At 28.5% G+C, this 23,989-nt stretch overlaps 3 protein-coding genes across 7 annotated transcripts in view; all 3 read right to left on the bottom strand.

Annotated features, from left to right (window-relative positions):
* Positions 1 to 21,233, bottom strand: part of LOC118187907 (cell adhesion molecule Dscam1-like) — a 151,101-nt gene extending 129,868 nt beyond the window's left edge. Inside the window, exons 1-3 of one of the 5 annotated variants that reach the window (XM_085815689.1) lie at positions 730 to 822; positions 548 to 640; positions 2 to 298 (exon numbers count right to left, since the gene is read on the bottom strand). In XM_085815689.1, the coding sequence (XP_085671815.1) occupies positions 2 to 298; positions 548 to 611 (361 nt within the window). In that variant the 5' untranslated portion in view covers positions 612 to 640; positions 730 to 822. Of the gene's footprint in view, position 1; positions 299 to 547; positions 641 to 729; positions 823 to 2,524; positions 2,825 to 3,900; positions 4,129 to 4,795; positions 5,093 to 6,109; positions 6,321 to 14,535; positions 14,833 to 15,380; positions 15,574 to 19,867; positions 20,162 to 21,142 lie in introns of those variants that run through there. The other 4 variants (XM_085815693.1, XM_085815690.1, XM_085815694.1 and 1 more) reach the window with 4 other exon arrangements.
* Positions 15,915 to 17,866, bottom strand: LOC118187910 (myosin-binding protein H-like). The gene is made up of 2 exons (XM_035358200.2): positions 17,786 to 17,866; positions 15,915 to 16,530 (listed from the first exon to the last, which is right to left on the bottom strand). Exons 1-2 carry the CDS (start codon positions 17,841 to 17,843, stop codon positions 16,229 to 16,231), a joined length of 360 nt encoding a protein of 119 aa, XP_035214091.1. The 5' UTR covers positions 17,844 to 17,866; the 3' UTR covers positions 15,915 to 16,228.
* On the bottom strand, positions 17,878 to 19,358 carry LOC146997736 (cell adhesion molecule DSCAM-like). Its single transcript, XM_085814279.1, has 2 exons — positions 19,280 to 19,358; positions 17,878 to 18,463 (listed from the first exon to the last, which is right to left on the bottom strand). Exons 1-2 carry the CDS (start codon positions 19,347 to 19,349, stop codon positions 18,156 to 18,158), a joined length of 378 nt encoding a protein of 125 aa, XP_085670405.1. The 5' UTR covers positions 19,350 to 19,358; the 3' UTR covers positions 17,878 to 18,155.
* Positions 21,234 to 23,989: the final 2,756 nt, after the last annotated feature.

The following is a 23,989-nucleotide window of genomic DNA, read 5'->3' as shown; positions in this document are numbered from 1 at the left end:
CCTTCTATTAGAACGCTTTCTGTTTTCTTGTCTTCTCCGTAAGGATTAGAAGCAAGACAGGTATAGTTACCTATATCGGAAGCTTCTATTTCACCAATAGCAAAATGAGAACTACTGTGAGTTGTAGTCACTTTATACTTTTCATATTTTGTGACTTCTCTTTCGTTATATTTCCACTTGAAAGTAACTGGTTCACTTCCTCTTTTCAAAGTACATGAGATTTCAGCTCTATCTCCTAAGGCTAAATTTGGAGGTATCATCAATGGATACAGCACAGGGGCATCCTTTAGCGATATGGCTGAAATCATATAATTAATTACTTACGGTAATAATAATGCATGGACTAGTAAAGGTTTTCAGAAAAATAATACATTGCTAAAACTGAAAGGCAACTGTACGAACCAATACAACATATGCAACAGTGAGTACGAGCACGTTAATAATCCTTTCACACGTTATAATAAATAATCTGTGAGTGTATAAAATTATTTAATTCAGTTGAGAAATATATAAATTATCAGATAAAATGTTTTCAAACAAAACTTACCAATTTTAACAGCGCATATTATCAGCGTGACAATGGCAGATAGAAGATGTTGAGAAGTACCCATTCTGTGTTACTGAATGGACGTTTATAGAACTGAAAAATACCAATCAGGAATATATTCTTTATGCACTGAAAAGGACTTACTGGAATAATGCATTTTAGGAAATAAATATGACACTTACGACCCTGAAAGACCTTTCTGGAGCAAAAGACTTTTCACTACTGTAACTCATTCAAACGCTGTAGAATCTAAACATTGGAACGACTGCGGCGACACTCAGCGTTACTTCATGCAAACTCTCTCCAGTTAAACTAAACCCAAGTTAATTTTAAAGAATTAAAAGTGATTGAAAATTTACATGATCTAAAATACAGATTAATGTTTTAACCACGACATTTAATGTTGAGGTATTTTTGTAATAATACTGATAGTGACTTTTAATAATAAATAACTAATGAACATAATTTAGGATAACATATTTAACATAAAATACATAATGTGTAATGACTCTTACAAAGTAAATACCACTAAAAGTACGTATAAAATACTGTATGTATATTTGATTACTTATTATTTAGATCCAAGTCATAGCCAAACTTTATTTTAATGGATTAAAGGAAATTTACTTTCTTGGTTAAAAAAGAAAAGCTTTGTTGATTAGAAAGGTAAAACGTAAATTCTCGTAGCATGAATAAGAGAATAATTTAACATTAAAATCAGTCCAAGAAGATTGTCCTAAATAACATATTATATTGTAGAGTGTCGTTTAATTTTTAAACTGTTAATTTAAGTTAAAGTACCTTTCCTTTAAATCCTCATTTCATTTTTTTGTCACAATGCAAATTTCCAACACCCGCGATATTTAAATTAGGTAGAAGGAAGTAAGTATTTAAAGGAAGATTTTGAAAGTTAAAATCATAACGCATTCTGCCTGCCTGAAGACCATGTTGATAACTTAGGTTTTCTAGTGATTAGAAATCTTCATCGTTGAGTTATTCTTCGAAACAGGCTTGTTTATGCGCACTTTTGAGTTAAATCCTGATTGCTCGATGGTTAACCTGTGAAACCATTAAGTTATACTTAATTTCATTAATTTTTAAGTTATACATTACCTCTTGAGTTAAGCCAAAAGTTTTGGCTTTTGTAAGCACGAGTTGGTGCCGACTCTTAACCTTTATTCGAGTTGATAAAGTGTTCTTTACACGTCCGTAAAAGACTTGATGATAATTTACCATCAGTCTTCAACGTCGCGTACTTTTTGTGATAGCTAAGCAAGCCCGACGTAATAATATTTTCATAACTTCAAGTACCGAAAGGGATGGCTTTTGGAGTTTTTGGAATCATGCTGATATTGATGTGTATGTATATATATATGATGTTGTGACTAATCTCACTTGTCTGACCTAATAAGAACAAGCCCACAAATTTTTTCGGGGCAAAGTGTACAAGAATGCGTCTGTCGTTCATAAGAGCCTTGAGCACCATACAAGTGACAGTACGACTTTGCTCAGTTCCCTTCCAATTTTGAAGGAGGGGAGACCCGGGGGACTGTTCCGAGGGTCTCCCACTCCTCTTTCCCTGCCACAAACCTCTCGAGAGGACGTTCGGCTGGACGTGTATTTTGAAATCCCGCGTGCCTCATAGATACATTTACAAACATCCATATATACTCCGAGATTCGAACCCGGGTACTTGAGTACAGCAGTCAGCATTACCAACCAATTTCCCGTCTGGGCATGCACACACACACACACACACACACACACATATATGTATATATACATAGAGAGAGAGAGGTAGATAGATAGATATAGAGATAAATACAAATAGATAGATATTGTCTTTTAGTTAAAAAAAGTCAAATTTACTTTATATAATTATATATAGAGAGAGAATGTGTCCTTTAATTTAAAAAACATTACTTTTGGGTTTTTAAATAGTAATTATAAAGGTCGTGTGATATTATTTTGTCTCACCTTCGATAATAACACTTCCAGATTTTCTGTCTTGACCAAATTTATTGGCAGCTACGCATGTATAATTACCAATATCTGTAGAGCTAATCTGACCGATGGAAAACTGTGACCCACTTTTGCTGTTTGTTATTTTATATTTGTGAATGTGAGAAATAATTTCATCCCCGTTATGATACCATTTAAATGTTACAGGTAAAGTCCCTCTTTTTATGCTGCAAAATATTTCTGTGATGTCACCAATGGCTAAATTAGGAGGGATCACTAAAGGATTTAACACAGGTGCCTCTCCGGGTTTCTCACCTGTAAAAAAAGGGGGAAAACATAATTACAGATCACTAATGAAAAACTATTACTGCATATTACAAGACAAATTTGGTTTAAATAATTTTTAGTGATTATGTATCAATGAATTCAATGTAAACAAATTAAATTCATTTACAAGTTTAAAATAAAATATTGCTTTATATTTTAAATTTTTTTAATTTCTTTGTCAGAATATAAAATTGCAACAATAGCAGCTCCAACAAAGAAATACTAGAAGGTTCTTTAGGAATTAAATTATCATGTATGGGGGTTGAAATATATTGGTTTGATCAAGCCCTCTTTAAATACAATAATAAAATAACATTGGTAGAAGACAGCGTTCAGTGTTAAAGAAAACTGCATTTTGCTTGTTATAAGGAATAAGTTCTTAACACTTGTACCTTTAACACATGCGATAATTTTTATTTCGTTTTCAGATATAAAATTTGTGCAAATTATATATCTGTAATTTCCTTAAAAATAGTTATCCATGATAATTAAAGAATTAATTTAAAATTTATAATTTAAATATATAACAATGCTTTCATTTCAAATCTTTTTTCCACCTCAGGCTGCAGCCATTTTCAAAAAGAAGCATTATGCTCAGAATGAGCACTTGAAACCAACTCATAAACAATAACGTAAATTAGTTCCGACTTGAACAATCCAGTGATAACTAAGTGGGATTTCAATGAAGTAAATACTTTTACATAATAAAGAATAATGTTTAAATTCAAAACTCAATGTAATGTCCTGTTCTTATATTATAAAGCTCGTTTTGCTAAAAATGTAATTGTTACGTTTTCGTAAATAAAAATTCAAAAATTAAATTCTGTAGACACGATATTTAAAAGCACGTACATTTACAGACTTTATAAAAATACAGATTGTACGAATTTTAGTAATTAGAATTAATTCTGCAGGCATGATATTTAAAACACATTCATTTATAGACTTTATAAAAAATAGAGATTATACGAATTTTAATAGTTACAGATAATTACATTAAGAAATATAGGAATTTAATGCAATTATTACGGTAAAACAATGAACATGTTAAAGATGCCACTTACCATTAGACAGTAAGGCCACTAACTTGACCAATACGAGAATGGTAATAAAAGTTTGCATTCTAATTTGCATATCTTGATATACTTCAATCAGAAATTGTCAAGGACCGGAAAATCAACTCTGCCTAACACATCGATAACATTACATAGGAAATGTTATGGTGAGCACATACTAAATAATAATACTAAATAATAATTAGTTAATAAAGATACAGTTTGAAATTTTTCTGTTTTGTAAACAAAATAAATTATATCTCTATACGATTTCGTACTGATATTTCTTTCGCAAAATCATCAGAAATGTTCGAGCTGAGGTGAAATATAACGTACGTGAATCACTAGCGCCACACATCGTTGCATTTCTAAACTATTTGGTGCATCTAAAAAACATTAAATTAAAAACATAATTGAAGTTTATATGAATCAAATTGTCACTCTTATCTTAATGAAATTCTTTTTTAAGTAAACACTGAGGTTTAATTTTACAGAAATCTTCATGTACAAATACATATTAAAAAATAGCCAACAATAATTAGACTAGAAACCTGCAGGTAATGACTGGAAAAGAATTACATTCAAATATTTTATAAAATAACACATTATATCCGAGATTTATAAATAAGTATTGAAAATTTTACCAATCCTGATACTTCATACAGGTTATTTTTATAATACATATTTTTTTTTATTTTACCAAACCCTCACTAATACCACTTTAAACACATTTGCTAATTTTTTATAGGTAACCAACCACAAATAATGTCAGTGGAAATAATTGATGCGTCTAGATGCGTGTCATTAAAAACGGATATTTTAAGCTATCATAAACATTTAAATCAAATTATAAAAGATGGTGCTTGGTCCAGTTTTCACAATAGGATATAACGAAGTTCATTACCTTCTATAAGAACGCTTTCTGACTTTCTGTCTTGACCATAAGAGTTTGTTACCAGACATGTAAAATTTCCAATGTCAGAAGCTTGAATTTCGCCGATGTAAAAACGAGAGCTAATTTTGCTTGATGATATCTTGTATTTGTGATGCGAATTTACGTCAATGCTGTTATGAAGCCATTTAAATTTCACAGGTAAACTTCCTCTCTTGACAGTACATGATAGCTCTGTGATATCTCCTAGTGCTAAATTTGGAGGTACAAACATAGGATTCAAAACTGGAGGGTCTTCAGCTGCTTTGACTGCAAAATTAATTGAAATTTACATACTTTACATGCACTTTACATCTACTTCAAAACCTATATAAAAATTATTAACTTTATGCACTTTAAAACTTCTACTTCAAAACCTGATTAAAACTGATTAAATTTATATCCTATCTTAGTACGAAATTTTATAATAAGAAATAATTAAGAGTAAAATTTAAGAGTAAAATTATTAAATAGCGAGAGACTAAAAGTAATAAAAATTAAAAGAATTTATCATTATTATGTTAAATCGTCTAACAAATTAACAGAAAAACCTTGAAAAGAGAAATGTAAACAAATCTTTCTAAAGTTAATAACAATCAGAAATCAATATGTAACAAAAATGTACTAATTACATATGCTTATTACATTTTCCATAAAATTTTAGAATATCTTATTTGCATAAATCAAGAAGCGAAAACTAAAACCTCTATATTGTTTGCGACTAGGCATCTTTCTGGCAATAAGAATTACATAAACAATTATTTTCAGAGTGATATATTACATTCCGTTCCGTTTGCCGTTGCCGTCGCGTCTAGCTTGCAAAGCTGCAAACTTTAATATATTACATGAAGTATAACAATAATTTTATAACAGTTTTTCTGGCATAAATACTGATATTTTTGAGGGAATAACAGTTTTCAAAATTTATTGGCTAGTGAGAATGATTTAAATAAGTATCATTTCTATTAAAATTCTATAGAAATATATAATCGTAGAACAAAGATAAATAAGATAAGCTTTATATATATAGGTACAACTACCGAATTCAGGTTTAAAGTTAAATAATTTGAGTCTTCATTTTTTTTACTTCCCATATGAAGATTAAATTTTAAAAATTTATTCTTTAAATACAAAATTACTGAGATTATGGAGATAAGGGAATATATGTTTTATAAGGAAGGTTATCAATAAGCATATTTTAAACTAACCACACTTTTCGGTATTAGTGGTGCGCATAACCTGGATATATTAAAACAAGTACTTTTACAGCTTTAAAAATAAGCTTACCTTTATCAAGCAAAACAGCACCAAAGAGAAAATTTAAAACGATGAAGCACGCCATTTTCAGTAGTTTCAAAATCCCTCCCAAAATCTGTAGATGAGAAATTTTGATCTTACTTTCGACAGTGAAGATTACTTTACATGAAAACTTCAGGTTACAGAACAGACGTCACCCATATAAACCTTTAAATCATAGACAATAAACATTTAAGTCGTACGGTAAAGTTTACGAAATTAAGTATACACCAAAATTATTTAGTAGATGGGACTGTAGCGCCACATGTCGTCTGTTTGCGGAATAACAAAATCAGGTTCTTAAACATAAAAGAATGAGATGTATTGATAAAAATAAACGATAAACTATAACATGGGAAGACGACTGAAAATAAGTTTCTTGTTATATTAAATTAAACTGCTAATAAAACATTTCGCATTTTAATTTCATTTCGTAACATTTAATTAGTAATTAAAACGTCCGACCTTGTTACACTGCTACTGTGTTATATTCAAAATGTTATACTGTGTAAAGAAATAGGAAATTAACTTTACATCTAGTTCCAATTTATTTCAGAATTTGAAATTACAAAATTTATTTCGTCAATTTTTCAACAAGACTAAATGTAAATAAAAAGACTTCCTTAAAAACAATTTTTTTATAAATGTAGATATTCCTCTCAGAAGCTTCGCTTTTATTCTTGCTGAGAAAACTTTATTATTATTATCTTTTAATTCCTAGTTGTTTCTTCTAGCCTGTAAGTTTTGTTTTCATAAGCGAATTCCAGCTAGTTTACTAAATTGTCAGAATAGCTTTATTTTATTTTTCAAAGTCTAGGTCTTGTTCAGATATAAGAGTATTGCAGTGGAAATAACCAATAGTTACAGTTTAAATTTTATGCAATTTTACTTAAATTTTAATTTCCCTATAATTTTTAAATTAAAAATTACGTTCAAATTAAGCAAATTCCTCACCTTTTTTTATTTGATAGAGTTATATATATATAAATATGTTATAAAGTTTTATATATATATATATATATTATAATAAAAATAAAAGTTTTAACATACGCGTCAATAGTAGACCAAGTAGACAAACGAAAGGGAACAGTTATTAATATAAGCAACCGCTTATATTAAGCAGAAGAAAAAAATCGGGTACTCATCTACTATTTAAAGTGAACTTTTTTAAATAAATGGCAACTAGACTGGAACAATGAAGCTACAGTCAGAAAAATATTCCTTCTATACTAAACGTTAGTACAGTTTCCAACTGTATTTAAGACCCCATTCAGTTCTTCACTAGACATTGCCATTCATGAGGTATCTTAATCAGATTAGTTTTACATAAAGTGAGCTTTGCCTGCATGGCTGAAGTGGTAAGCCCAGTCATTATGTATTTGATAGTCCAGTTTACGCGTACCACAATCATCAGAAGAAGCTCTTAACTGAGAGGTATCATGCATCAGCACCTATTGCAAAAATAGGCATGTACTTATTAATATAAGGCTCTCACTATAAATAAGAAACTAGACACGCGAACAAAGCTGTGCAATGCATTGCAAAATTTATTTTAATATAGTTATGCAGCTATGGATACGCATCCTAACTATGTGCGTATTGAGGTAGATATAATCGCTGCGAACAGTGTGTCATTTAGTCAACGCGTGCCTTGTAGATAACAGAAATTCATCTGCACTCAAGGTAAACCATCATCAGCATTTCTCATTTATATCCTATAGCAGTGTTTCAACCCTGTACTTTCTCTTCTTGTTCTGGTCCTTCTGTTGTTAGTCCTAGCCTTATTTTGTCAAGTCCCGGAAAGCATATCGGTAAGTTTATTCATTTCATTTGCAGGAATCAACAAGGTGATAAGAACTTTACCCAGAAGATCAGCCGTTCTGTTGATGGCAAAAAGGAAAGGATAAAATATTATAATTCTTAGAAATACAACACTTTGAAAACTTAAAATTCGTAATTTTTAGTGTCAGCATAAATATCGTTCTGAAGATGGAATTTTTTAATTACTGATAAGTATAAGAAGGCTACATGCATAAGATATGCGATGCTTTCGTGAAGGATTTTATAAGGTATTTTTTCAGTCCTTTCCGTATTCCTTTGTTATGTAACTGTAAGCCCGCTGGACTAGTATTCGTTAGGTTCAGAGTTCGAATCCCGGCGATCTCATTGTGAAATTCTTCGATTTCCTTCCTTCGAAAAATTCTAAAAGTTTGTATAATGAACACTGGAAGATAGTGGGCAATAATTCGTCATCACTAGGATCTGACGATTGTGCCCCCTCATTCCCGGTCGCCCTTTAAAAAGGAACAGTATATAAGGTATTTTCTCCCTTTTTTCACATACGCCTTCGTGGTGTAACTGGAAGCACTCTCGACGCGCATTTGGGAGATCCAGGCTTCAAATCCCGGCGAGGGCACTGCACACTTTTCCCGTTTCTGCAACATATAGCCTGATTGCTTTACAGCTTCCTAAGTAAGCAGGCCTTTATATCGAAATTATGTCGCGATAATCTGCAACCAGCGCGGTCACTACTGGGCTGCATAGATTTCTTAAGAATATTGCATTTTATGACATTATTAATATCAATTATGTAAATTAATATGGTAGTTACTTAGGTTTATTCAGACATTTTTCTGGATTAGAGTTTAGTTTATGAGAAAATAGATACAAGAAGGAACCTTCAACTCAAAGTTCAATGACTATGGGCTGGAGAAAAAAACCATTCTAAAAGAACTGCATTGCAATGGGCACAAAATCAATTAAAATCTCTGTGTACTACATAACAAAAATGAATTCAAATTACATCATTACAAAACTTAATTCGCACAAAAATGCGAAGGTTTATGATAAAAAATATTACCTGGATGAAACAACTGTCTTCTTGTGATTTTGATTATAGAATACAAACTACAATTTCTTGCTTTATTAGTTAGTATCTATGACGATGCTGCAGTAGCACCACAAGCTAGTTATCTGGAAATTCCTTCTGATAAAATCGACATTGAAATTTCAAAAGTATATCGCAGAGAAACGAATGATCGTTCATATTCCCTAACCATATACGCCCCATTACAATATAAAAATTGTCAGTTGTGAGAAAACTAAATTTTTAGCAATTAAATTAAATTAATATTTCCTCTGTCTATATATCTTGCTGTAAAATCTAATTTTCGTCGTATGCCGGTTATTTCCAATAAGCAAAAAAGGAGCTGCATAATACAATCATTCAAACGAAAAATCAGAGAGCTTCTTAGAGATACAACAAAACAGCTTACCTTTTGTGACTTGCAGATGATCATAGAAAAAGATTAAATATTAAATTACGCATAAATCGCACTTCTTTTCAGACTTTTAGCAAGAATGTTTTCACATAATTTTTTTTTCCAATAAAGGTTTATTAAATAATTTTTATTCCTGAAAATATTTCAGTTTCATTAAAATTTCAACCCTCATCTGCATTCCATTACACATAAATAAGTGCAGTACTAGTTTCAAATTATGTATTTTTAACAGCAATAATGAAAAATATCAAGAAAAATATAACTCTTGATATATAGCCATTTAGCTCATATCATTTCAGATGGTTTTCCAGTACCTGTTTTAATATTTCAAAATCCATAACTCTAAAAGTGATTCAAAATTTACATTATTTTTTCTGCCTACCTGTAGCGAAGTTTCCTAATTAATATATGAAAATATGTAGCTGCAAGTTAAGAAGTAAGTACCGCAATCATAATTATAACATTGATTATTTATTATTAGTAACATACACCATAATTAAATAGAGAAATGGTTAGTGAAATATACATCATGTGATGTAAATATATTTCCATCATAAAATTTCATTTATTCGGGTAATTTTCAAGCAAAACGTAAATACAGTAATATGGGTTGTAAAACTCAGTTGTGAGTTTTGACGACGCAGTTGAATTAAAATTTGAAAATCTGGAATTTCTTCAAAAACGTATTATTACGATTGCATGATTCCTAATAAACATAATTCTGTTGCTCAGAAAATAAAGTTATCCTTTGAAATATTTCTATTTAATAAATTACAATTATTGCACAAAAAGTTCACAGTTTTGGTAGTTTTTCAACTGTTTTTGCTTTCAATATGTACAAAAGTTTGCGGGAACACAGATTCAAATTCACGATAATTTTTTGTGAAACACAAGAACAAAGTCTTGAAGTTACAGATGTATACTAAATAAAAAAATCTGAGGTGTACACCACATGACTTCCTTGTACGGAATATTAAATTATACGCATTTTTTCTTGCATTTCATTTAAACTTATTGGATTGAATTAAATCTACTTCGCCGACAGCGCATAAACCACAATAAAATAAATGCATTCTTTAAAATTCACTCTAGTATTTGTTTACCATAGCAACACTCTGGCGCTAGATTCACTTAACAGTATTAATAATTATATAACAGTTAACTTATATAATAATTATATAACGAGGACTAAGTTAACTGTTATATAATCCAATTATTATATAACAGTTAACTTATATATTTCGTTAATAATATAACTCATAATTCACAAAATTTATATCATTTAAAGAATAGAATTATCTAATCGTTGCCACATGTTCTATTCAAATAATATAATAAAGCTAGAATGATGTATAAAAGAAATTAAGCAAACAAAACAAAAAAGAAACAGTTTTTCACAGACGATTGAGTATTTCTCATTTAATTAATTCAGTTCTCACTTCGCGAGAAGGCAAAAATACATAAAAACTCAAAGTACCTATATTAAAAATTACGAAGTAAATCTTAAACACTTATTTCCTCGAAAAAATTCCGGAAAGAATTAAGCATGATTTAATTGGCAATAATAAATGAATGCGTTATTTTTGTTGTTGCGAAGCTAAGTTTCTCTAGATTGGCAACAAATCCATTAGTCTCTGTTTCAAATGTAGACATCAATGGCCGCCATAAAAAAAAAGGCTTAGCGGCACTTAGACAACTTTAAAATTGTTGATAATTCTAAAAATATTGCATAAAGATTTACTAAAGGCATAAAAACCTTAACCGGAAGATAAAAACAACATAATAAAATCATTTTTAAAGCAAAAAATGTACAATTTACAAACATATAAGAGTAAAGAAACTGAGATCATTGAGCCGGGTAACAGTGTGGATATATATATAAATATATTTATATACGTTTGGTGCGGCCGATTGCAACCAAAATACGAGGTGCACATCTACATGTTATAGCAGTCCTATATACAAAATTTCAACGTTCTGAGGCTACTCGTTTTTGAGTTATGCGAGATACGCACGTACGTACATACGTTCGTACAGACGAAAAATTCTCTTCAGAATTCATTTTAAAGCAGTTTTATAATTTTTTTGAAGGAAAAAAAGTATTTTATTCTGTCCTTACGTAGAGATATCACGCAAAAACATCGTTAAATTGCATTCGATAGCGGTCAAAATGGATATTTTCGTTGAAATATGCTGCCTGAAACTTTTCGCGATTACAATACTTCCTTTTTACTACATCCAAGAAAGTAAAAAATAGTTTTTGAAGTGAAACATCATACATAATCGAAGTAAAATATTTAAAGTGATTTGAAATAAAAACTGTTTTAGATTCAACATACATACTACGTAGTTCTCTTGAATTAAATAATACAAACTATAATTAAATAAGGAAATACATGTTTTCAGAAACATGCGTCATATAATGTAAGCGATTCAATAAAAACTTAAAGCAATCTGAACGAAACCCATGTTGAACACGTTTCCTCAAGAATTTTTCTTGCATTAAATATTACAAAATATAACTAAATAGTGACATTGTATATGCAGTTAGAAAAATATAAATCACATAATTTAAAGTGAGTTTGATAATGTAAAGTGTAAAGTAATGTAAAGTATTATATAATGTAAAGTGATCAGATAAAATTTAAAGTAATCTATATAAAAGACTTGTTATTTTCAATATATTTCCTAAAGAGTTTTCTTGAGTTAAGTAGCACAATAAAATAGTGATATTGTATACACAGTTGAAAAAAAAGGTATCATGCAATGTAAAATGATTTCGATAAAAATGGGAATATTGTACATATAGTTAGAGAAATATGCATTGTATCTGGGATATTAGTTATATAATTAGATTAATACGCATCACATAAAGTGATTTAATAAAACATTTAAAATTATCCGAAATCAAATATGTATTACATTCAATACATTTGCTGAACAGGTTTCATGAATTAAATAAAACAAAAGGTAATTAAATGAGAATTTTGTAAATACAATTGAAATCTGCTGCATCATTTATTGGTTCTAGAGGAGACAATAACTCTTACGAACATTTGCTGATTCAAAAACTAATAGAAACTAATAATTCAAAAACTAATAGAAACTAATAATTCAAAAACTAATAAAATATATTAAAAACAGAAAAAGTGCAATATTTCTTTACTTATTTATTGGTAGCTTAGATAATAGTTCATCCATATATCTGCTTGAAAATTATAAAACAGAGAATACCAAATGAAATAATTCCTTGAAAATAATCCTCAGCTGAAGAAATAAGCTTTAAAATATTCACCTCCCTTTTGAGACATATTTTCTAATTTGCATATTATACCATAATCTAAGCTTACTTATACAATTATTTATTAAAATATATTTATTGCTATTTGCATATCTATAGTAAATAAATATGTTATTAATTTGAATAATAATAAAAGTCTTGAATTTTAATGTAGTTCATCTGGCAAACCATCCATAAGCATCGTTTTTCCAGTACAATCACCTGCATTTCGGAATAAGTACTTACTCTCTATAATAACGCTTTCCGTTTTACTCAAAGGCATTAGTTGCAACACAAGTGTAATTACCGATATCGGAACCTTGTATTTCTCCAATTAAGAAATGTGAACTACTTTTACTGTTAGATATTTTATATTTATGATGTGATTGCATTTCTACACCGTTATGCATCCACTTGAACGTTACTGGAAATGCTCCCCGTTTGACGGTGCAAAAGATTTCTATTATATCACCATAGCAAGGTTAGGAGGAATAATAAGTGGATTTAGCACGGGAACATCCTCCGCAGATACACCTATAAGAAAAATATATGGTAATAATTAATTTCTTCGAAAGAATTAACGTAAAAGTACTTATGTTTGTGAAGACAAATACGCTTAGCGATGGACATGATAAATTTAGGTATTTTCATTAGAAACTATTTTCTAAAATATACTTTGAAACTATTATAGAGTTTGAAATTTCGTTACTGAAGTAACAACTAAAACACGCACCTCAGTTATAAAGCTAAAATAACACAAATAGTATATGAAATCATATTATCATCACACTCTTTTCTACATTAAAATTATGTAAGAAATTGCTTACCTATTTCAATTTCCATCGAAGTTAGTAGTAGTGTCAAATAAAACATTCTTGACGCCTTCATCATAATGTGGTTGCAATACAAGTAACTACGACAAAATAAATGGTTATGAAATTAATTATGCGCTTTTCACAGATATGTAGTGCGGAAAAGATTAAATGTGAATCAACTAAAGAAGATTTTATGAAGAGTAGTGATTATGTAGAAGGAACGCTCTCTACATATGACAGTGGCGTCACGCAACGATAAAGAAAGGAAAGCAAGTAAAACTGTAAGTTTATTAAAAAATAAAAACAGTTCACAATAAAAGTCAGAAAACAATTTATTGGAACGAAATTAAACTTTGATAAATTTATTTACAAATACTTTGAAACATATTAATGTGTAATTATAGGCATATAAACAGATAAAATTTACACAGCAGGGGAAAGTGTTTAAGATGCGTAATTCATGCACAAGATAGAATTTTAATAAATATAAAGCACTTTAAATTTAGGCAAAATTCTGCCTTAGTCTGATATTTAATTTTAGAGAAGCATTCTGTAGACTTCGGAAAAATAATTTTGTTTTCAAAATTCATAGAATATCCCTCTGATAATAACACCTGTCTGAGGCTGATATTTATTTAATTTTAAAACTGAAATTTTCTACTTTTTTTTAATAAATACGAAATATTTACGAAAAATACGTGTGCTTAAAATGCTCCTTTAAAAGTTTTTAAACATTTTAAACGAATTGAAAGCACGAACTTGCAATTAAGTTTTACACATTCATTATTATTCATTCTCAAATAGATTGTTTATAAATAAATTTTATCTCATGGTTTTGCTCAGATTATGGATCCAAATTTAAGCATAAAAAAGAAACTAAGTTTTAAAGTGAAAATATTAACGCATTCTTAAAACACTGAAAATATTTGAAATAAAAAATATCATGTTTTCCATAAATAATACTTGTCAATTTAAATACTTGTGGCATACGAACATCCAAAGCTATTAATTAAATGAAGCAAAGTTAAATAGTTTTATTACCTTCAATGATGACTTGATCGGTTTTACTATCTTGCCCGAATACATTAATTGCTTTACATGTATAGTTGCCAATATCGGCAGCTGATATCTGCCCAATTACAAACTGTGAGCTTATTTGAGTGTTAGATATTTTATATTTTTGATGCTGAGACACTTCGTTTCCATTGTGATACCACTTGAAAGTTATAGGTAGCGTTCCTCTCCTTACTGTACACGAAAGTTGAGTCATATCGCCAACAGTCAAATTGGGAGGAATAACCATAGGATTTAAAACTGGAGCCTCATCAGTAGCTGAAACTGAATTGAAAAACGTATCATGTATGCACTCTGTAAATTTAATTTTAAAAGAAAGAATTTTTTGGAATTTAAATATTTTATAAATAAACATATTTTATCAAATTGTGTAAAATGATAAAATTATATTTTTAAATTATCAGGAACCAGTACAGCAGAAATTAGAGCTAGTACTTTTTTAAAACATAATAAAAATAAGCATTTAATTTAAATAATGTAATTTAATAAGACATTTATTGAGTTTTGAACATAAGGGCTACTAAAACAGTGACATACCAAATAAATTTATTTTTATAAATTATAGTGAGTGTAGCAATTTAATAAATGGTACCGAATGTAATAGAAAGTGATATAACTATTATTGGTAATCAGAACGGATTTCTAAATTTGATTAAATAAAAGGTAATAATACTGTAAAATATTATTATCTCTATAAATTATGTGATAAATTAAAATCATTTGAAATGTCATTGATACATATTAAATACTCTGCGAGAACTGTTTGAAAGGCACATTTTTATGCATCACTAAAATGTTTCAAATAAACTTACCTTTGAAATGAGCAGTCACTATCCATATCACTCCAAAGAATATGGCTGTAAATGCTTGAAACATTAGTGCTGCTACGTTGAGAAACTGAGTTTGCACATTCACAAAATGCTTCTATAAAAGGATTATTGATACCAGGTATAATAAAACTGCTGAAAGTATTTATGTATCTATCAATAGCACCTAAGCTTTATCTGTTACATGACCACAACATCCAGCTAACTGTACGTGGTGAAAAGCAAGATTGCAGCGCCACATCTCGTTGAGTTGAAATATAATGAAGAAAATGCAAAATTTCCTAACTATGTTTCGTGTATTTAAATGCAAAAAAGTTAAGAACTTTCCACATGTATCTACAGCAGATTTAATGAATGTAAATAAAATAAGGTATATAACTAAAATCTACTACGAAAGTATTGATATACATGAATGCATATCATTTCTTTAACCTTTAACGCATTAAAAATAAAAGCTAATTTTTTTATACATTGCATAGTTTTGAGATGACATTAAAAAGTGTTTATGGAAACTACAAAATTGCAAATAGTTTTAGTGACATAATATTACAGCAACAGTCAAAGATGAAGTTTTCGATATTTGATGCAAGCGACTGATATATCAATAGCTTACTTTCTCAATTCGATAGAAGTAGCAAGTTATTAAAACTGATGCAAAAATCCGTTAATTTGAATATAAATTTTTAATATACACCTTATGTACAAAATGAAACAATTGCAAGGTTTATACCCTTTCATTTCTATTTAATAACAGTCAAAAACTGATATACAGAATGATTAAATATTTGATATTTGAATTTTTTTTTTTTTTTTTTTTTTTTTTTTTTTTTTTTTTATTTCAGCTCACCTTCTATTACTACGCGGACTGTTCCACTGTCTTCACCTAATCTATTGCTTGCAACACAAGTATAATTGCCGATATCAGAAGCTTGTATTTTTCCTATAGAAAGAAGGGAGCTTGTTTCTGTAGTGGTAACTTTATATTTCTTCCTGGACGTAATGTTTATCCCATTGTACAACCAGCTGAAAATAAGAGGAGAACTACCTCTCTTTAGCGTACATAATAATTCTGTGTTGTCACCAATTGACAAATTTGGTGGGATCTGTAGTGGATTTAAAACCGGAGCTTCTTGAGCTATGTTATAAAGAAAAAATAAATTCATATTATGTCATAAACATTAAACTGATTGTTTATATATAAATTAACATTTTATCAGTTTGATTTTTAACTGCATATAAACTTGTATACTATAATATTTATTTACTTTAGAAACGTCTAATATTTATATAAAGTGAAACGTTTTACTCTATCAAAGCTAATATGCATTTTACTTTAAGTAATTATTCTACCTCACGAATACATCTGTTCCAGTTTGTCTGAAATGAAATAAATATCATGAAAGAATAAACAAATTATAAAAAGGTATATTATTTTTTAATATATTTTAGGTTTCATAGGTAGCAGATAGAGGATTCAAAAATTTTTTAATAATTTTATAATTGTATCGTTATGTTCTCAAAAATTTACGAAAGAAATATTATTTCATTGTTTACGTAATTTGGTCATTTACATACATTTATTAAATAAGATATATCGAAAACCCCTAAAAATTATTTTTTTGAATTTATAGCATTACATAATAAGATGGCAGCTTCAGAAATCAAAAGAATTACTTTAACGGATTTTTCAGTAAAATATATTTTAAATTACTTAAAATTTCGATAGCACTAATGCCTATAAAGAGAATTAAAATATTATACGTCATTTTTTAGAAATTACGCACAAGTTTTCACACCTATTGCATAAGTAACTTCTGATTTAATATTCACTTTATTTTTGTGTTTTTAATCAGAATTATTTTAGGCACAAATTTTAGTATCACAAAATTAATAAATTTTTGAAAGAAATAAGGATCATAATTGCTTAGAAACGAATAAAATAGAATTTTCAAAATGATGATTAAATTTATATTATGAAAAAAATATGATTTCTATGTTTTTACTTTAAGTAACACGGAAAAATAATTTACGTGTTAATTTAACATAAGGCTTTGCAAATAAATCCAGTGCGTATTCCAAGCTGACAAAAGAATTAGCATATTTCTTCAAGTATCACTTCACTGCTTTAACTATGTTATAGCCAAAACTTAACATTTACAGGCGTTAAATTACGTGCAGCAAATTCTCTCAGGTAAAAAACGGCATGACACAATAAAGTGCGATTAAATGCTCTGATTCTAGAATATGGTGCAATAAAACTTTTTAACAAGCTACTGAAAATCATTTGTTGCAATTGAAAAGTAATTAATGTTCACAATCGAATAATTTCTTTAAATTCAAAAATAGAAATATTAACACTTAAAAATATATAGCTAAAACATGTACTATACCTTCTCCAACTGAAAAACCAGTTACTAGTAAAAGGAATGATATCTTGATGTGCTTCATTGCTTGGTGAATGGTGAATGTGTTTCCCTAAAAGTGTTAATGATTAAGCATGATTTCAACACAAGTAAGTTTATATTTGAAGCATAAAATCAGAAAGAATGTATATGAAATTTTAATTTATTGAATTAATGTCCATACCTTTTAATTCACAAAGAAAGTTTTGACAACATCTGGCAAACGCTTCATGGTAAAACTAAACAAGATACAGTATTGCCATTTAACAAGACTGTAGCGCCACACAACGTTAACTTTTGTAGTTAAAAATCATAAATGGAAAATAAACTAAAAGTTTCAGTTCTTTTTCATTCTACTTTATTTCTTACCTTCAATAATAACATTAACTGTACCACTGTCTTTTCCAAATCTGTTGGTAACGACACATGTGTAATTACCAATATCTGATGCTTGTATTTTACCAATAGACAGATGAGAGCTGCTTTCGCTGTTAATTATTTTATATTTCTGCTTTCCATTTAAATTTACGCCATTATGATACCACTTAAAAGTTACCGGAAAGCTTCCACGTTTAATTATGCAGAACATTTCTGTAATGTCACCAAGAGCAAGGTTAGGAGGCACAAACATTGGATTCAAGACTGGAGGAATGTTTGTAGTATCGCCTGAAAACAAGTAAAAAGAATTTAATTTCTCTTTCCCCCTTATATTTTACAGCACATACTTATTTTTAGATTTTTTCTTATACCTTAATATAAACACAAATTCTTTTCCATAATTGTATTAAAATATGAAAAGTTTACAATATTACGTAAATTATGGATTGCTATTTACTTACAAATGTTTAATTAATTTGTACTTCTGTATTCAATTTAATAAAAGTTTTTTTTAAACAAATAACAATCGTCGCAACTTAAACAATTACCTATTCAAAAGAATCTTACATACGAAATTAAAATTGAATTTCCACAACCATGCATAAGGAAAAGCATACTGCAAAAATAAATAAAAAGAAATTACTCATTGAACTGTAAAAACTGTTTAGTAATTATTCTAATAAAGAAATCATGAAATATATATTTCAAGAAAATAAGTAATAGATGAAAACGTAGGCTAGATTCTTGTATTAACTGCATTTTTACAAACGTCTTTATTCTGTTACGCGACTATAAAAAATTGTTATTATTTTTTATTTTAAACTACCACGAGGAACATTATTATTGCTACCCACTTCCATCTTCATAATCAGTTTTCCATTAGATCATAGTACTACGTAAATGCTCATACTTCTAGATGAAAACTTAAAATAATATAAATCATAGATATAAAACTGAATTATGCATTAACTTATACATGCTTATCACAACATAAGAGAATTAAATTCTTAACGACGAATTTTCAACAGAAGAAGCAGAAATATTACATAAAAATTATATTACATTTAAGAATGTAAACAGTGATGAAGGATAAAGCTTACTTACTACAATGTATGAAGATATTAGTTTGCAAATAACTGAGAAAGAAAACAGCAAAGGCTAACATTGTTGTCATTGTCACAGTGTTTCTGCAATGCAAAATATATAATTTTTACTTACAAAATATGTTTAAATATGTAAAATAGCTCTTTATGTTATTTGCATTATTTAAGATATTAATACAAATGATAACTCTATTTTACATACCTCCTTGCTTGATGTTTCGGAAAGTAGCGTTTATACTGCTTAAATCCCCAATCCAACAACAACAAGCTTCATTCAGCTTATGACTCTAGCGCCACATAACGATCAAATTCGAAGGCAAAATACAAAAATTTTAAATTGAATTTATAAATGATAAATTAGAAATAAATCACATATATTAATTACAAAGTAATCTCTTCGAGATTTTAAAAATAATTTTGATAGGAAGGGTAAATTTATAAATATGTGTAGATATCAGAACGAATAACTTTAATGTATTTTAGCTTATAATGCAGAGAGTACTCTAAAATGCTTTAAGAATGCTTTTCACTAAGAGTACCCTAAAATGCTTTTCACTTACAAAAAGTACAAAAATTGCTTGTAATTTACCTTCAATAACTAATTGCACAGTAAAGCTGTCTTGCCCGTAACTGTTTTTTGCAAAACATGTGTAATTACCAATATCAGAAGCCTGTATTTTTCCAATGGATAAGTGAGAACTGCTATCGCTGTTCATGATTTTAAACTTTTGTAAAGACTTAATTTCATTTCCATTATGCAACCACTTTATTTGCACAGGATAACTTCCTCTTTTAATAATGCACAAAAGCTCAACATTATCTCCAATAGCTAGATTTGGAGGAACAAACATGGGATTCAATACTGGTGGTTCTTCTGGAACCCCTATAAGAGAAAAATTATTTATAGGTGCATATACTAAACATAAGACTTCATGTTATAAATTTTAAACTAATACGATATTTTGTAATTATTTATTAAGAACAAAAGAGTAATCCAGCTAAATTACCTTATTAATACTATTTCACGGTTTAGTTTACATTCAAAGACTTCAAGCAAAATGCTAAATTACCTTAACAGTCAATTGGATGTAGAGCAAAAAATGGAACAACACATATAATACTTTGATATTTTAGCATTTAACCAGTCTTACATTTAATTTTTTTTCCTTGCAGTTTAACGGCCTTAAGTATTAGTACAATAACAATAATATTATTGTTTAAATCCTAATAAAAGCAATAATAATCACATTATTATGATTTCTGTTTTCATGAGATGCAGTTATTATGCTCTACATGGTTTTCACTACATCCACTAAAATTCAAATTAAAATATTTAAATGAATTGCTTTTTAGAATGAAAGGTAGTTTTTATTATATTTCATTTGCATATATTCTAAACTGGTAATTATTGATAGGTTTTGAAACATTATTTAATGGATTAACTTTGAAATTAACTTTATGAAAATTCTCAGTATTTCCCAATTTAATATTTAGTTCTATTAGTTTAAAAAATTATTTTAAATAATGTTCTTTGAGCTTGAATAAAAAACATGTGACATATTGTAGCTATTTTAAAATATCATGGAATAATTTTTCCGGATTTCAAGCATACAAATTCAAAGCATTTTTCTTTATTAACGCAAAATCAGTTAAAATTTAACAATAATTACATTTTAAAAATGGTTATTGTAAAAATATCATACTGAATTTCTTTACACTTTAATTTTTTTCAAATTTTCTAAACATTTATTTAATAGAATCAATAATAAACATCAAATTATCGTTTCAAAAAAATTAAAAGCTTTGTACTAAAATAATTATAAATCTGAAGAATAAACATTTATTAAAGTATTCAAATTTTTACCTGTGGAAAAATAAAATTTTGATGCCAAGATTACAGAGACCAAAATGAAATTCAAACCCATACTTGAAACTTTTAATCCTGTTTTCAGCCGGTAGCTGAAATGATATCATTGCAACTTAAAACAATATTTGAAAAATTTAGTGCAAAATGTAAATGCAGTTAACATATATATGTGTGTGTGTATATAAAACTTGCCTTTCGAATAATAATGGTTCACCTCCATGCGTGAAGCTATCTTTTCAGGATCTAATCTGAAGCGATTACCTAAGAGTTCGCTCGTAGCGCCACGGAAACGCTTAAAATAAAACAGTTGTATATGTTTTATTAATTCATATCAGTAAGAAATTTCGAAAAATTATAAGCACAATTTCAAAGATACAAAAAAATTATGTGAATGTTAAATTCATATATAACACGTTAGATGCAACAAGTGAAATGCGAATATTTCTTTTATGAAGTACTTTCGTAAAACAAAAGCTAAGCTGTTTCAAACATATACATATACTATGAATAAAAATGAAGCAGGAGCAGAATTGATTAAAACATAACAGTAAAGTTTATTCAAAGATATTTGCATTACCTTCGATCACTAAGCTTATGGTTACTTTATCTTCTCCGTATCTATTATTGGCAACACAGGTATAGTTGCCAATGTCAGTGGCCTGTATCTGTCCAATGTTAAAATTGGAACTGCTTTCTGTTGAGCTTATTTTATACTTTCCATGGCTGGAAATTTCTTTCCCATTGTGAAGCCAGTGGAATGAAACTGGCAGTTTCCCTCTTCTTACTGCACAAACTATTTCTGTCATATCTCCTAAAGATAAATTAGGGGGGACAAGGATTGGATTCAGAACTGGCTTATCACTCTGACCATTAACTGCAAAAAAAATGAATCTTATATTAAACGTTATTGAAAAAAAAAAGAAATTGTCATTATTATTATTAAAAAAAGAAATTATATTAAACGTTATTGAAAAAAAAAGAAATAAATATCATGTAAAAGAAAATTACACAAAGAGAGCGTATTAGTAATGGAAGTGTATGTATTTGACCCTGTATTACGTAAAAAATAATGCACAGATAAACAAAAAAATTAGATATTTTTTTAACCTCAACAAAAAATATATATTACATTTGCGCTAAAAAGTTACTAATAGTCTAATATGCTTCCTACTGCCTGTACCTTCGATAATTTATCTAATGAAAACCGCTGTAAGACAGACAAGAACAAGGGTAATACACAAGTTTACTATTAAGAATCAATAAATTCATTTATTACATCTAATTATGAGCTTTTAAAATGCTTTTACATTAAGTAACATAGATTAAGCGTATTAAGCCTGTTATCAACTTTCATAAAAAGAGTGAGTTTTAAATATTTGTTTGCATTTTAAAGGATTCATAATAAGCAAATAAAATATTAATTAATTTTATTAGTATTTTCTTTTTTAATTAGTTTTAAGCTCATTATTAGTTTTATGCTCTCAAAAGATCTCTCTGTTTATAAAGTATCTCTCTGTTTATAAAGTATCACCAAGAACTCAAGTAGAAAACTATGGTAGCTATTCTAAATTTAAAATATTTCCCAACTCACCTCTTTCAGTTAAGCACATAGCCATAATTAAAATGAAGAAACACAGTTCTAGCATCACATCAGTACTTCTGAAAACATATTTATATATTTAGTATCATTTAGAATATTAAAGTAACAATACATTAACTAAAAATATTTCCCATCATAACAGTTAAATCTTACTAACCTGAGAATGCAGCTCATACTAACACAACGCTACTTTCAGCAGAGAATTGTCAAACTGTATTAATCCAAAATGAGATTGTAGCGCCACATAGTGTTGTTCAAACAAAATATTAGTGAAAATAGCATTTATAATTATAATTCCAGTGCTAAAATTATCTTCTTACACTTCATTTAAATAAATTTGTATACATTGTGACATATATATTTCGGAACACATTTAATATTTCTAGAATTTATCATACATGAATTGCACAGCGTATTTAAAGCTGTTAAAGTAGAAAAATCGTCGTTATGGAATACCTATGTTCCATATTATAAGAAAGCAATAATGCATGTGAAATTTAAACAATATTAATAACGGAACATTCATATAATGTGAGATAAATGAATTATAAAGAAATTGAATCTAAAATAATGACAAACATATTTTGTGAAAATAAGATTTTTGTCACAAAACCTCACCTTCAACAATCACACTTTGAGTTTTGCTGTCTGTTCCAAACTTATTGCTAGCTACACAAGTGTAATTTCCAATATCTGATGCTCGTATATTTCCAACAGAAAAGTGCGAGCTCCTGTCACCGATAGTTATTTTCTTTTTTTTTTCATTCGAAACTTCAACTCCATCATAAAACCAAGAAAATTTAATAGGCAAACTTCCTCTTTTAATTGTACATACAATTTCAATGCTGTCACCAACCGAAGGATTGGGTGGGACCATCAGTGGATAGAGAACAGGTTGTTCTTCAGACGATAGAATTCCTAAAGAAAGTTATAAAATATTATTAGCAATAACTCCAATATGTACTGTTGTTACAAATGAGAAATTCAAAATTATGATTGGAAAGTCACTTGGATTATTTCGCTTTATTAGAATATTTTCTGAAGAATTTGTTCAAATTGCTTATAAAAAAATATTTCTCAGAGACGATAGGAATTAAAAACGGCATTTTCAGTTTTTCTGTTATTTTATAATGTAAAAGTAAATATAAGTTCAAAAAAGTACATTAGCTTTCTGCAGTACTTACAAACAATTAAAAAAAATTATCTTACCTTCCCATATGAAAATGAAAGTGCATAAACTCCAG

The sequence above is a fragment of the Stegodyphus dumicola genome, chromosome 4 (assembly GCF_044657685.1).
Source record: "Stegodyphus dumicola isolate Sdum_Otavi_A_Nest chromosome 4, ASM4465768v1".
NCBI lineage: Eukaryota > Metazoa > Arthropoda > Arachnida > Araneae > Eresidae > Stegodyphus > Stegodyphus dumicola.
This window is presented reverse-complemented; position numbering and strand designations above follow the sequence as displayed.